The 15,560-nt window shown below is 40.4% G+C and overlaps 1 protein-coding gene across 1 annotated transcript in view; it reads left to right on the forward strand.

Annotated features, from left to right (window-relative positions):
- The first annotated feature begins 265 nt into the window (after window positions 1-265).
- Window positions 266-15,560, forward strand: part of NDFIP1 (Nedd4 family interacting protein 1) — a 56,776-nt gene continuing 41,481 nt past the window's right edge. The window contains exon 1 of the mRNA XM_047730219.1: window positions 266-466. Within this exon, the coding sequence (XP_047586175.1) occupies window positions 404-466 (63 nt within the window). The 5' untranslated portion in view covers window positions 266-403. The remainder of the gene's footprint in view (window positions 467-15,560) is intronic.

A 15,560-nucleotide genomic window follows, 5' to 3' on the forward strand; every position in this document is an offset into this window, starting at 1 on the left:
ATTCTTTTTCAGCGGCCTCTCCGCGAAAGGCTTCAGCCCCGGGTCCACAGGACGGACGAGCGGCCAACCCCACCCCAGGCGGCGGATCCGCGGGACTCGAGGCGCGGCGCGGGGCGAGGCCTGGCAGGGCGGCTCGGCGCGAGTCGAGGGCGGGGCGGCGGCGCAGCGTCGTCATCAGCGTCTCCGCCTCCTCCCCAGGGGCCGCGTCGGAGCCTTGGCGGCGGCGGCGGCGGCGACGGCGGCGGCGCGCACGGCCCGAGGAGAGCTGCTTGCCTGGAAGCGGCGGCGGCCATCGAGACCCACCCGAGGCGCGTCCCCCTCGGCCTTCCCGGGCTCCCCGGCCGCAGCGCCCGCGCCCCTTTAGCTCGCTCGCTCGCCTTCCTTCCCTGCGGCCCGCTGCGCCATGGCGTTGGCGTTGGCGGCGCTGGCGGCGGTGGAGCCGGCTTGCGGCAGTCGGTACCAGCAGGTGAGCAGCGCCGAGTCCCGCCCCCCAGCCTCCGGCCCCGGGCCCCCGACCCTGCCCTGCCGGCCGCTTCGCGCGCACCTCTGGCCCAGCCTGTGGCGGACGCGACGCCGCGGCTGCACAGGCCGCGCGGGGCCTGGGCGGGCCGGGCCGGGCGGGCCGGGCGAGCCCTGCGCTCAGATTCGAGGCCGCCGCCGGCCCGGCCCATCCCTCCGCGACCTGGGGCTGCACTGGGGCGGTGGAAAACCTTTACCCCGCAGCGTTTCCCGCAGTTCCCGCGGCGGGCGGGTCCCCGAGGCAGAAGGCGCCACCCTCGGGAGGCAGCGACCCGGGGGCATTCAGTTTTTCTTGCTCGGCTTTTGGTTTGATGTCATTGGAAAGGGGAAAAAAAAAAAAAAAAAGGCAAGCAGGAGGTGGGAAAGGAAACGAGGTGGAGAGAAAAGATTAAAATCGCTGCTACTGCGGCCGACAGCTCCCCGCGACAAGAGGATTGCTCAGGGTTTCAGAGCCTAGTCTGTCGAAACCCATCCACCTTGCCTCCGTTTTAAGACAGAAGTCAAAAAAATGAGACGAGAGGCAAGTCCGCAGTTTGCAGTAGGTTTGGGAAAGGCGATGTTTAATTGGGGCGATGCCCCAAAATGTCGAGCTTGGTGGAAGGCTCCAGGGCGTGTGCCTCGGTGTGTGTTTTAAAAGCTTGGAAATGACGTTTAAGGAGATTTAATAGCACGGCTGGGGAGGAAATGTATAGGAGTATTATCCCGGTTATAATTTATAATTTGAGGCCCTGGGGAAAAGAGCTGCTTGTTTTACTTGCCTCTCTCTGTAGCTGGGTTCCCCTCGGAAATTCAGAGACAATCTGCAGGGTTTTTAGTGGTATTTAACCTAATACATCATAATTGTGGGATTTAAGCCAGGTAGGAACTGGTGTTGATTGGAACCGCAGATAACTGCTAGCTTTTTGTCGTTTCAGATGTTTTTGATAGAATTTGTATACATATGTCAGGGGTGCTTTTATGAAATTTAAGTGTCCTATCATTGATGAGCTAAAGTTTTTATTTTAGAAATAAGAAAAGCAGTATGATTAAAACATCTAGATTAACCCAGTACAGCCAGTTACCAGTTTGTTTTGCTGTCATCAGGCCTGTGTTGTAATTTCCTCTCTCCTCCAGTGGACTTCTGAAATGACTGGTTAAGAATTTAGCTTCTTGGTTTCATAAACATACCCAAACTGTGGCAATGCAGTCTAGTCCTCAGATCTCTCAGCCTGGGGTCTGGCACATGCTTTTTTGTATGACCTTGGGCCAGACTCTGGGTTCCTCTCTGCTTTAATAAAACACAAATGGCAGGTGTCACTTAAGTCACTTAACTGTCTTTGCAGTGTTCAGAGACCACACATATCCCACACTGTGATCTGATTCATTCTTTTCATCCTGCTTCAGATAAGGCAAACAAGCAAAAAGCTGTGGCTTTTCTTTGTACTGCCATCTTCTTGAGCTATCAGGTAATGCTGACATATTGCTGGAATACAAAAAATTTGGTGGAGTATTGAAACTATGTCTTCCTTCGTGAAGTAGTTAATAGTTTTTAAAAAAGCAGAATTGAGGTATATCAGGGACAGGTCATTTTTATTTTTTAAAAATCATTGTGTTTTAGAAATAACCTCCAAAAAACATGGAAAAAAAAAAGATTCTTCCTAGAAAAATTGCAAAATATGTAAGCCAGCTCTCCCCCTAAAAAGCCTGACAGTAAAAATCTATCACTCATAGGTAACCAAAGTTAATATTTTGATGTGTATCTTTGTGGACTTATAGGTATGTAAATATACGTAAGTATAAATTAGTATACATGGGTACAGATAAGTAGAGCTAATATTGACTGAGCATTTACTATGTGCCAATCACGGTACTAAGTGCTTTATATCCATTATTTCACTAATCTTCATAAAACCCCCATGAGGCAGGGTTTGGTATTACTGTATAGATGACAAAGTCAAGACTCCAAGAGGCTCATTAACTTACTCAAGGTCACAGCCTCTTAAGTAGTGATTACAAGGATAAATACACACTCACCTACTTAAAACACAGGCTCACGTTCCAAATATAGGCATATGCATGAACAGAGATATATGTGCCTATGTATTTTTTCATGTTCCCATACATACATATACAGGCACATCTTTGTACACATGTACCATTCCATGGGCCTCTGATTATACTTGTACACATTTGGTGCATATGTGTACATATGTATGTTTACACACCCACTGTGCCCATGTGTATCTTGTTCTCACATACGTGCATTTGTGTATGTGTATTTGTTCACATGTATGTACAGAGGCAAACAATATAGCTATATAAGGTAGGTTACTATTTTCATGTCTGCATAGCATGTAACTGTGGTTGTACTATAGTTCAAGTCAATTGCCTCTTGGTCACTAAGTATGTTCATAATTTTTTTTCTTCACTGAAGTTTACATACATCTTACATACATCATTTACATACATCTTCAGTTCTTTTCCTTAGTATACATTTTCAGATGTGGAAACGCTTGGTCAGAGAGTATACATATTTAAAAGGCTTTTGCATTATAGAATATCAGCGAATTGTCCAGGCAACTTGATAGGAGGATGATACTCTGGTTGTGACAAAAGGTAGTTCTGACTTCTATTTGATCTGGTTAATCACATAGAGCTGGTTCTGTAGTAAAATAAATGCAATGAAAGACTGATGATTCATTACTAAATACAAACACAAGTCTGCCTTTATGGTTTTTTTATTGGTAGCTCAGTGTGTGCACTACTTGAATTTAGCATTATGACAGACCACACAGAAAGCCTGGTCTCATAGGTTCCCTGTGGTTGTATTTTTTTTTTTTTTGCCCTTTTTGCATTTTGAAGGTGAGATTGTATATCCAAGCCTTCAGAAGCTTCAGAAAGGTGTAGAGAGGCCCAGTGTCATGAAATTTGTAATACGTAGCTCTCTCTGAAGACATTCATTCCTGTTCATCCTTTCTAAGCCCTCTTTGCCTCAGTGGAATATATCTTTGCCTGTTTTATGAATTTTGCCAAATACTTCCTGAAATGTTTTCAGATCTTTCGATTTGGAATCTAATCTAAGGAGGCAACAATGACACTGCCATGTAGGCTTACAAATAGACCGCAGAATGTTTAGTTCTAGGCTTACTGGCTGCTGAGGAAGTTGCCCACTTGTAAGCATCACTAATAAGTTTGTAATGCGGTCTGATGACATTGTAGAGCTGCTTTGGGAATGATACCTTTTTGGATAAATTCTCTCAGGATTGTGGAGGAAGGTTTTGATAGATCAGGGAAAGAATTTCATCTCTGCCAGGCCAAACCATGTTCATGCTAAAGTGTTAAATGAAGTCACGATCCTGGAGGAAGGGGCGAAAAGTGCCCATGTGGTTTTATTTTTTTTTTAGTTTGAAAAGTAATTATATCTTAGAGTATCCCTTAGAATGTTACATCAAGATTTTAAGGTTATTTTGCTGTATTTGTGGCGTGTATGTCCAATGATCAAAGAAAGTTTTTCCAAAAATACTGAGATGGGTAGAATTGTATTTTTTTAAAAACTTTTAAAAAAATTGTAGTAAAAGAATATATATATAATTTACCATTTGGACCATTTTTAAGCGTACAGTTCAATGGCATTAAATACGTTCACATTGTTGGGCAAACACTGCCATCAATGTACAGAGCTTTTTTATCTTCTCCAGCTGAAACTCCATACCCATTGAACAATCTATCCCCTTTCCCAGCCCTACAACCATTGTTCTATTTTCTATGAATTTGATTACTCTAATACTTCATGTAAGTGGAATTATGTAGTATTTGTCCTTTTGTGGCTGGCTTATTTCATTTAGCTTCATATCCTCCGGCTTTATCCATGTTGTATCCTGTGTCAGAATTCTAAGTTTGTTTATCCATTCATACATTGGTGCACAGTTGGGGTGCTTCTGCCTCTTGACCAGTGTGAATAATGTTGCTGTGAATATGGGTGTACAAGTATCTTTTGAGTCCCAGCTTTCAGTTCTTTTTACTCAGAAGTAAAATTGCTGCTTCATATGGTACTGCTTTTTAAAATTTTTTAAAAATTAAAAAAAAATTTATTAGTTATTTGACAGAGACAGTGAGAGAGGGAATACAAGCACGGAGAGTGGGAGAGGGCGAAGCAAGCTCTCCACTGAGCAGGGAGCCTGATATGGGGCTCAATCCCAGTACCCTGGGATCACGACCTGAGCCGAAGGCAGACTTAATGACTGAGCCACCCAGGTGCCCTTAAAATTTTTTGATTAAAAAAATACTTTTCCATAGTACCTATACTACTTTACATTCCTGCCAGCAGTGTGTAAGAGTTCCAGTTTCGCAGGGGGTGGGTGGGTAAGAGTTCCAGTTTTTAACATCCTCATCAACACTTGTTATTTTTTGGTAAAGCCATCCTAATGGGCATGAAGTTGTAGCTCATTGTGGTTTTGATTTACATTTCCCTAATGATTAGTGATATTGTGAATTTGTTCATGTGCTTATTGGTCATCTGTAAATCTTCTTTGGAGAAATGAATGTTCAAGTCCTTTACCCATTTTTGAATTGGGTTCTTTGCTCTTTGTTGAGTTGTAGGAGTAGAGTAATTTCTTAATATTTACATTTTCAACTTTTTACTATGAAAATTCCAAATGTATACTAAAATATGGTATAATTCATCGAATATACTCATCACTCAGCTTCAACAGTGATCAACAAATGGGTAATGTTTCATTTATACTCCCCACCATTATTATTTTTTTTTAAACATTTTATTTATTTATTTGAGAGAAGAGAGAGACAGTGAGAGAGAGCATGAGCGAGGAGAAGGTCAGAGGGAGAAGCAGACTCCCCGTGGAGCTGGGAGCCTGATGCGGGACTCGATCCCGGGACTCCAGGATCATGACCTGAGCTGAAGGCAGTCGCTTAACCAACTGAGCCACCCAGGCGCCCAACCCACCATTATTTTGAAGCAAGTCTTAGAAATCATGTTATTACATCCTGGGGCACCTTGGTGGCTCAGTGGGTTAAAGCCTCTGCCTTCGGCTCAGGTCATGATCCTAGGGTCCTGGGATTGAGCCCCGCATGGGGCTCTGTGTTCAGCGAGGAGCCTGCTTCCCCCTCTCTTTCTGCCTGTCTCTCTGCCTACTTGTGATCTCGGCAAATAAAAAATAAAAAATCTTAAAAAAAAATAATCATGTTACTACATCCATAAATATTTTTGTGTGTAACTCTAAAAGATGTTATAAGCACTTAGTATTACATGAGAAATAAATCATGAGACCCCCCTTTTATAATCTGTTATGAATATGGAAACAGAATTTGTGTCAGGAGCTGTAGATCTACAACTGTGTTTCTTTTTTGACTCCCTCTTGGTAAGCAGTGACTGTTTTTTTGTAGCAGTGATTGGATTCTTGCTGATCCATTAATTTTCTTGCCTGTTCCTACTGGTGACCACTTGTTAGGGGAGATTTAGTTGGTTTTATCATTCTCTCTTTGCACTGAAAACAGGGCAGAACTCCTTAGTTTGGGTAGGGACTAAGGCCCAGTTGAGGAAATCTTGGCATCATCTCAGCTGATGCCACCCACTGGTTTGTCTGCTCATAACTTCAAATTACTTTCTGCTAGATACTGATTATATCACATTACTTTACATAAAATTACATTATAAAATAAATCCTTCTGTGAAAGTGACTTTGTATTCTTACGAATAAAAAAAAAAGGCTTGAAGAGGTTCAAGTGCCATCTTTTATTTATTTATTTATTTTTTAAGATTTTATTTGTTTATTTGACAGAGAGATCACAAGCAGACAGAGAGGCAGGCAGAAAGAGAGAGGGAGAGGCAGGCTCTCTCCCTGCCTCTGTGGGGCTCGATCCCAGGACCCTGAGATCAAGACCTGTGCTGAAGGCAAAGGTTTAACCCACTGAGCCACCCAGGTGCCCCAAGTGCCATCTTCTGATTTATCTGTCCTTAGGGCTTTAAAATAATTACTTTGGTTTCTTAAGAATTTACTTTTGTGTTGTCTTTGAACAAGTACAGCTATTTATGGGGCACCTGGATGGCTCAGTGGGTTAAGGATCCTGGGACCCAGCGCCCTGTTGGGCTCCCTGATCAGTGGAGAGCCTGCTTCTTCCTCTCCCGCTACCCCTACCCACTTCCTGTGTGCGCACACTCTCTCTCTCCGTCTCTCTCCCCCCTCTCCCTCCCCCCTCTCCCTCCATCGCTCACTGTCTATTTCAAATAAATAAATTCTTAAAAAAAAAAGTACATATGTTTAGTAGAACATATTCTCGTAGTAGTGGATGGTGCCCATTTAGATAAAGCAGCTTCTAACAGTTTAATTAGAGATTGATGCCGATAATAAGATTGATGTCTTATCTTTGTTCTCAAATTATTTTTGCCAATATAGGCTGTTGGTAAATACCATACATTGAATTTTGAGCTTTAAATAATCCAGTTGTAGTCGATTCTAGTGGCTGTCTAGATAGAAGTGCAGGATGTGTTGTTTCACCTTCACCAAGTATAGTAATAAAGTGAGTGTTATTAGACATCATTTAGCTCTTCCTGCTGTTGAAATTAGGATGACTCATTTGTCTTCTTGAATAACACAGTTTATTAAAAGTTATACATACTGGGTGTAAATACTGTTCAAATTTAAGAATGTTTGTGGTCAAATATTTTCTTACTGATTAAAACAGTTCCTTTCACATGTATGTTTCTTATCTCCCTTAGCAATTGAATATTGCCTTTTTTTCTTTTAATTCACATATTATACTAATATCAGTTACTAGTTAATGAGATGCTTGAATGTGATTTGGAGGTTTTTCTGGAAGTTGGATAGTTTATGAAAAGAAATACACAGGTTTAGGGAATAATTTCTGTTTAATAACAGTTTGATTTTATTTATTATTTAGTGCTTAAATGTGACATTTAAAATTAAACATTTCTTGTTAGGCTTTAGTATACAGATACTCTTTTAATATACTCAAGTCAAAACAGTATACTTGTAAAGGAAAGCTTGATTTCCCTTCCTTTCCAGTCTCTTCTCAGGTGTAAGTGCTCAAGTTAGTGTGCATTCTTCAGGCCTTAATAATTTTTTCCCTTTCCTTTTTAAAACAAGTTTTAAAAAAAATATTTAAAAATAACCTTTAATATTTGTAACATTTTTAAACTTTCAGAAGCATTGAGAAGATAGTAGTTTCTGTGTTTCCCAGATCCAGTTTTCTCTGTTAACATCTTACATTAGCATGATACATTTATGACACTAATGAACCAATACTGATATTTATTATTAACTAAACTCCATACTTTATTCACATTTTTGTTTTTTTAATACAACTTTTTTTTCTAAGATTTTATTTATTTATTTGACAGACAGAGATCACAGGTAGGCAGAGAGGCAGGCAGGGGGGTGGAAAACATGCTCCCCGCCGAGCAGAGAGCCCGATGTGGGGCATGATCCCAGGACCCTGGGATCATGACCTGTGCCAAAGGCACAGGCTTTAACCCACTGAGCCACCCGGGCGCCCCAGATTTTTGTTTTTTAATCTAATGTCCTTTTTTGTTTTCCACAATCCCATACAGGTTACCACATAACATTTGGTTGTCATGTTACTTTAGGGTCTTCTTGGCTGTAATAGTTTCTCACATTTTCCTTGTTTTTGATGACCTTGACAGTTTTGAGGAGTTTTGATCAGTTGTTAGTAGACTGTCCCTCAAATGGGATTTTGTGTGTGTGTGTGCAGTTTTATTGAGAAATAATTGACATACATTACTGAATAAGTTTAAGGCTTACAGCATTGTGGTTTAATTTACATATATTGTGAACTGATTGCAGTAGATTTACCCATCATTCCTCTGCTCATACAGTCAGTTGGATTTGTCTGAATCTTTTTTCATGATCATACTGGGGTTGTGGGTTTTAGTGAGGAAGACCACAGAAGTAAAATGCCATTTCCATCACATCATACGAGGAAAGCATACAACCTATGTGACTTAATACTGTTGATGTTGACCTTAATCACCTGGTTGAAGTAGTATTTGTGATGTTTTTCTACTGTAAAATTATCCCCCCCCTTTTCATACTGAGCTCTTTGGAAGGAAGTCATTATCTATGTACAATATACATTTAAAAATTGAAGAGTTATGCTCCACCTTGTGGAGGGTAGGGTATCAACATAAATTACTCAGAATTTTTCTGCATGGGATAGTTGTCTCTTCCTGTGAATTTATTTATTCAGTGATACCAGGATGGACTCATTTATTTTATTCTTTGGGTTATAATCCAGTACTCATTTATTTTGTGGCTCAGATTTTTGCACTTTTGGCCAATGGAACTCTTTCAGTTGGCACTTGTGTCCCTCTGATAGGATTCCATCGTTTTGGGTTTTTTGAAGCACTTACTTTTTGGCACGAGGCTCATCGTGTATATTTCCTGCGCCATCGTGGAATCAGCTATTTCTCCAAGGAGGCTTGCTCCTTTTTTTGAACAGTGATACTAGAAACCAAGATCTGTGCACATTGCTACTAGGAAGACACTGCTTCTAGGCCTTCTAAGTTAACAGATTAAAGAAATACAGGTGGGTGTACCAATCTGTAAGCATTTCTATATGTAATCACCTGTATCTATTAAACTAACCAACTCTGACCCATTACTACATGGATAACTCTAGCCTACTCCTTGGCCTTTCTGGAAGCTCCCACTTCAGCAGTGAGAATCCTTGCTCCCACCACCCACCATCCGTTTACTTAATTCTTCAATTCTAATACACATGTGTAGTGGTGTCAGAATTGTTAACCTACACCTCTGTGGGAAACACTTTTATCAACTAGAGGATAAGACATTTACACAGTGCTTTTAGTCTTACAGATTGCTTTTGCTTTTAGTCTTACAGATTGTACTGGTTTCCAAAGTTGCTTAGGTGCTTAGGTCAGCACCTTTCCCCTCACCTTCTTTAGTGGGGTTGTTTGAAACTTAACAATAGTTAGATTGTTAAGAAGAATGGTTGGAGTGATTTCTCTTTTATCCCCCTAAAGTTGCTGTTAATAATCATGTTTTGGTTTTTAAAAAATTCCTTTAACAAACTTTCTTGGAAATAGTTTCAACTTAAAAGTTGCTGGAATAGTATAAAATAACACCCATATATTTATTGTTCACATTCACCTCAAACATGAGGGTCTGATTAACAATGAAATACAGTGCTATAAAAATTGAAAGTACTATCAGTAAAAACCCAAGTCCCTTTTTAAAAAAATTAACATGTAATGTATTATTTGCCCCAGGGGTACAGGTCTGTGAATCATCAGTCTTACACAATTCACAGCACTCATCATAGCACATACCCTCCGCAATGTCCATAACCCAACCACTCCATCCCTGCCACACCCCCACCCCTCCAGCAACCCTCAGTTTGTTTCCTGAGATTAAGAGTCTCTTATGGTTTGTAAAATCTCACAGTTCTTTCTCTGTAGAATTATGTGCTTGTTTTGCAATTTACTTTGTTAATAAATTATTTTTTTAAAAGATTTTATTTATTTGAGTGAGAGAGAGAGCATGAGAAAGGGAGGGTCAGAGGGAGAAGCAGACTCCCTGCTGAGTAGAGACCAGATTAGGGACTCTGTCCCAGGACTCCAGGATCGGGACCTGAGCAAAAGGCAGTCGCTTAAGCAACTGAGCTACCCAGGCGCTCGTTAATAAATTATTTTTAACTTATTATGTCCTTGTGAAATTTAGCTGAAATTTTATGGACTAGGCTGTCAGGAATATGGTGTTCTTAGTATTTTGAAGCTTTTGTTTTAGGAGTTTTATTTTATAGCATCTAAACTTTTCATACAACTTTGCGTTAATAAGCAGGGTTTGTTTCGTTTTGTTTTGTTTTGTACAGTAATCTCTGTCCCCAGCATGGTGCTCAAACTCATGACCCTGAGATCAAGAGTTGCATGCTCTGCCCCCTGAGCCAGCCAGGTGTCCCAATAAGCAGTTTGAAGCTTGTAGTGTAGGCCTCACTATCTGGAAGGTTCACTTTGGACATAGAGACTGATTCAGGAGAATGTAAAAGGACTTTATTAAAACATCTAATCAGGGGGCACCTGGGTGGCTCAGTGGGTTGAGCCTCTGCCTTTGGCTCAGGTCATGATTCCAGGGTCCTGGGATCGAGTCCCGTGTCGGGCGCTCTGCTCAGTGGGGAGCCTGCTTCCTCCTCTCTCTCTCTCCCTGCCTGCCTCACGGCCTACTTGTGATCTCTTGTCTGTCAAATAAATAAATAAAATCTTAAAAAAAATTTTAAAAGAAAACCATCTAATCAGTAATAGTCCATCTTCTGTCATGAAGTAAGAGTTTATGTGACTGTGGGTGAGAATTTTAACCCCTTTCTAGCCTTATTTTTTCTTTTGTAAAATGAAGTAGTTGGACTATATCTCTTTGATTCCTTCCAACTTTATAATTGTTTTTGTATGTAGAAGCTGGTGGCTTTGATCTGAAGAGATGGCATTCTCTTCATGATTTAGCAAACTTCTTTCATGATGAATAATTTTTTATTATTATTATTATTTTTTAAGATTTTATTTATTTGTCAGAGAGAGAGGGAGAGAGAGCGAGCGCAGGCAGACAGAATGGCAGGCAGAGGCAGAGGGAGAAGCAGGCTCCCTGGCGAGCAAGGAGCCCGATGCGGTACTCAATCCCAGGGCGCTGGGATCATGACCTGAGCCGAAGGCAGCTGCTTAACCAACTAAGCCACCCAGGCGTCCCGATGAGTAATTTTTAAAAGTGATGTCAGTAAATATAGATGGTGAATGTATGCTAAAAGATAAAAGAAATTACGCATCGTTCAAAAATATAGAAAACGTCTCTTTAATAGTATATTTTTAAAAAAATGGGTCACTGAGGACTGAATACCATTTTGTAATTTTTCAGTACTAGTTTTAAGTCTTTCTCTTCTCATCAGCGTCAAACATTGTATATCATAGGAAAAAACTAATAATACTTTTAGAAACCAGGAAAAGTAATCAATAATTACAACCTTTTCGGGACGCCTGGGTGGCTCAGGTGGTTAAGCAGCTGCCTTCGGATCAGGTCATGATCCTGGGATCAAGTCCCACATCAGGCTCCTTGCTCGGCAGGGAGACTACTTCTCTCTCTCACTCTGCCTGCTTGTGCTGTCTCTCTGTCAAATAAGTAAATAAAATCTTTAAAAAAAATAATTACAACTTTTTCAAATGTACTTTTTTGGGGGGTAAGTGTGGGGGCAGAGGGAAAGAGAATCCCAAGCAGGCTCCACACCAAGCACAGAGCCTGACATGGGGCTTAATCCCATGACCCTCAGATCATGGGATCCGATCTGAAATCAAGAGTAGGATGCTTAACCAACTGAGCCACCCAGGCACCCCAATGAACTTTATTTTTTTAGAGCAGTTTTAGGTTCACTATAAAATGATTATCCACTGTCACATAATTTTATTACTTCTGACAGAAGCTGGACTATTACTGGTTAGATGACTTTTTGTTTGTTTTTAAAGATTTTTATTTTTAAGTAACCTCTGTACCCAGTGTGGGACTGGAACTCACAACCCCAAGATCTCGAGTCAATGCTGTACCCAACTGGACCAGCCAGGTGCCCCTGATTAGATGTTGTAATAAAGTCCTTGTAAAAGTGAGAAAATAGTAATTTTAAAAGTTTTGTAGCTTTTTTTTTTTTTTTTAAGAAGCTGGCTCTTTGAGGTCTAGTATTCTCATTAACTGCTTTTTAGTAGTTGGATTTTCACAAGTTTTGAAATTCTCATGTAACTCTTGAAACAGAGTAAGAAGTATGATTTGAGGGTAATCTGCAATTGAGGGTCTTATACATGATTGATGGGTGATACTAGATTCTTTTCAATGGTTTGTCCTCCTGTGGCTGAATTGAATTTTCAGATGTAGCATTTTGTTTTTTATTATTTTTTAATATATATATATATATATATATATATATATATATATATATTAAGATTTTATTTATTTGACAGACAGAGATCACAAGTAGGCAGAGAGGCAGGCAGAGAGAGGGGGGAAACACGCTCCCTGCTGAGCAGAGAGCCCGATTCGGGGCTCGATCCCAGGACCCTGGGATCATGACCTGAGCCGAAGGCAGAGGCTTTAACCCACTGAGCCACCCAGGCGCCCCAGATGTAGCATTTTAAACTGTACTTAAAATCAGTTCTACTCAGTCATAAATGTGAGGGTAGGCAAGATTAATTCTCTTAGACCTGTTGGCCTGGTTTCATTTTAGGTAGCTAAGTGAGGTGATCAGAGTTATGCGATCTTGTGAGTTTCACAGCCATCTTGCCACCTTTCAGTGGCAGCTTTCAGATGACCAGCTGAGGAGAAAGGGAGAAGGTTTATGGGGAGCATGAAAGGTAATCATTGGCTTATTATATTAACATCTGCTATTATTTGGAAGGTTAAAATATCTTTTCATGTATCAGGTTTGATGTAATCCAAATGGCATTTTAAGTTTAATTTCCTATTTCAGTGAAATAGTAAAGTAAGAATCTGTGATTGTGTTTAAAAGGTCTCAACAATTACTGGGGCATGCCTTCTAACACTGATTTTGCATTTCTCTTAGCAGATTGCTTTATTATTTAATTGTCCCTGGTTAATGCTGTAGATACTTCTGAGAAAGGAACTTTTTTTTCCACTTTAAAAAATTAAGGCTCACTTTAAAAAAAAATTAAGACTGACTTTCAGATATTGCAGTGTTACTATAATAGGTTATTTAATGAAGGAAAATTCCACCATGCAGTTAGTGAAAACATTATTCAGTTATTTGTATTCACTCAAAAGTCTAGAAGGCTATCTGAAAGATTGGATTGGTGGTTTTTATTTTCTTCTCTATATTTTTGCCAATTGAGTGATTCAAGAGAATGTTTTATGGTCTTGATATAATATGAATTATATTCAGAGAATGAGATCATAGATAAAAGATACATTTAAAAAAATTTTTATTAACATGTAATGTATTATTAGCCCCAGGGGTACAGGTCTGTGAATTGTTAGTCTTACACACTTCATAGCACTCACCATAGCACATATCCTCCCCAGTGTCTATAACCCAACCACCCTCTCCCTACCCCCAACCCTCTGTTTGTTTTGTGAGATTAAGAGTCTCTTAATCTCTTTGTGAGATTAAGAGTCTCATGTGGTTTCTCTCCCTCCTGATCCCATCTTGTTTTATTTTTTCCTTCCCTACCCCCCAAAACCCCCACTTTGCCTCTCAAATTCCTCATATCAGGAGATCATATGATAATTTTTTTTAAAGATTTTATTTATTTATTTGTCAGAGAGAGAGAGCACACAGGCAGAGTGGCAGGCAGAGGCAGAGAGAAAAGCAGGCTCCCTGCGGAGAAAGGAGCCAGATGCGGGATTCGATCCCAGAACCCTGGGATCATGACCTGAGCCAAAGGCAGCTGCCTAACCGACCGAACCACCCAGGCATCCCAATCATATGGTAATTGAAAAGACATAATTTTAAGATGGAAGAGCTCACCTGGTTCCAGGGAGGAAGCTTTTGAGAAGATGAATAGCTTGGCCTTGAAGGATGAGCAAGATAGTGAGGAAGACAAGGATTTGGGGGAAGGGTGAACTCTTATGATTTGTTTCCAACGGGAAACATGTGTCAGGGCCAGGGCCTAGAGCACATCACCCTCTCTGGTCTGGAGGCCTTGTCTCCCTCTGTCCTCTCCCTGGAATGCTCTCTCCCTCCTAGCCCCCTTCTTAGTTTAGGTAGTCCTAAGGGGAGTTTCAGTAACCTCCCCCCTCCAATTGGGTCAGTTTCCCCTGAGCACAGTGAGATTCCTCTTTTATGACACATTTTGTAATCAGGTTTTATTATTTTTAATTTGTAATTCAGTTTTTATATCAAAATTATACATGCATATAGGTTAGAGTCAAATAAATCTTACAGGCTTATTACTAAAAACAGTAGTCTCCTGTTTACTTGCCTGCTTCTTAGCTCTTTTAGCTGTTTCTTTGGCTTTTTTGTTGTTATCCTTGTAGCAAAAGAACATTTTATAGTGTGCTACGTCTTGATTTTTCAGTTTTCGTTGTTGAAAAAAAATTGACTTTACCACTATGGGGTGTAAGGATTTGTCTTTTACCTCCCTACCCTAGCTGCATATACTCCTACTTCCTGTCTCTTCACTTTTCTCATATTATTGTATCTGTTATGTGGTTAGATCAATATTCAGGATTTATAGAAATTGAAAGTAATAAATACTGTTCACAGCTGAGATATTTGGTGTCCTGTGGTTTCTTGTCCTTGCCTTAATTGTACTTTATTTTCCCTGAAGTTAATAATTATTTTGAGGGTAGGGAATTAGGTAAAATAGGTGATGGGGATTAAGGCATGCACTGTGACAAGTACGGGGTCATGTATGGAAGTGTTGAGTCACTATATTGTCACCTGAAACTAATATTATACTGTATGTTAACTGTACTGGAATTAATATAAATTTTAAAAAGTAATTATTTTTTGTTTACTTAATTTCTGTGTACATATCATATATTGCTAGTAGCACCAATTCATCCTCAGGCTCTTAAAACTAATACTACCTCATAGTTTTTTTTTAATATATTCAGATATATCAGGTATTTTATTGATATCATCGAGGGTGGGAAGGGGTCTTTCCTGGCCTTTTGACCCATTTTATTTTATTTTATTTTTAGAGGTTTTTTTTGTTGTTTTTTAAAGATTTTATTTATTTGTCAGAGAGAGAGGGAGAGAGAGCAAGCACAGGCAGACAGAATGGCAGGCAGAGGCAGAGGGAGAAGCAGGCTCCCCGCCAAGCAAGGAGCCCGATGTGGGACTCGATCCCAGGACTCTGGGATCATGACCTGAGCCGAAGGCAGCTGCTTAACCAACTGAGCCACCCAGGTGTCCCTGACCCATTTTAGAAGATTGCTCCCAAGGTCTGCTGTTCAGCTATCATCCTGGGGGTTTCCTTTCCCAGGGTTTTTAATTGAAGCCCCTTTCTTTGATTCAGTTTTCACTCGTGGTTTATTGCCTCATATTCCTAGAACACAGCC

The sequence above is a fragment of the Lutra lutra genome, chromosome 5, assembly GCF_902655055.1.
Source record: "Lutra lutra chromosome 5, mLutLut1.2, whole genome shotgun sequence".
Taxonomy (NCBI): domain Eukaryota; kingdom Metazoa; phylum Chordata; class Mammalia; order Carnivora; family Mustelidae; genus Lutra; species Lutra lutra.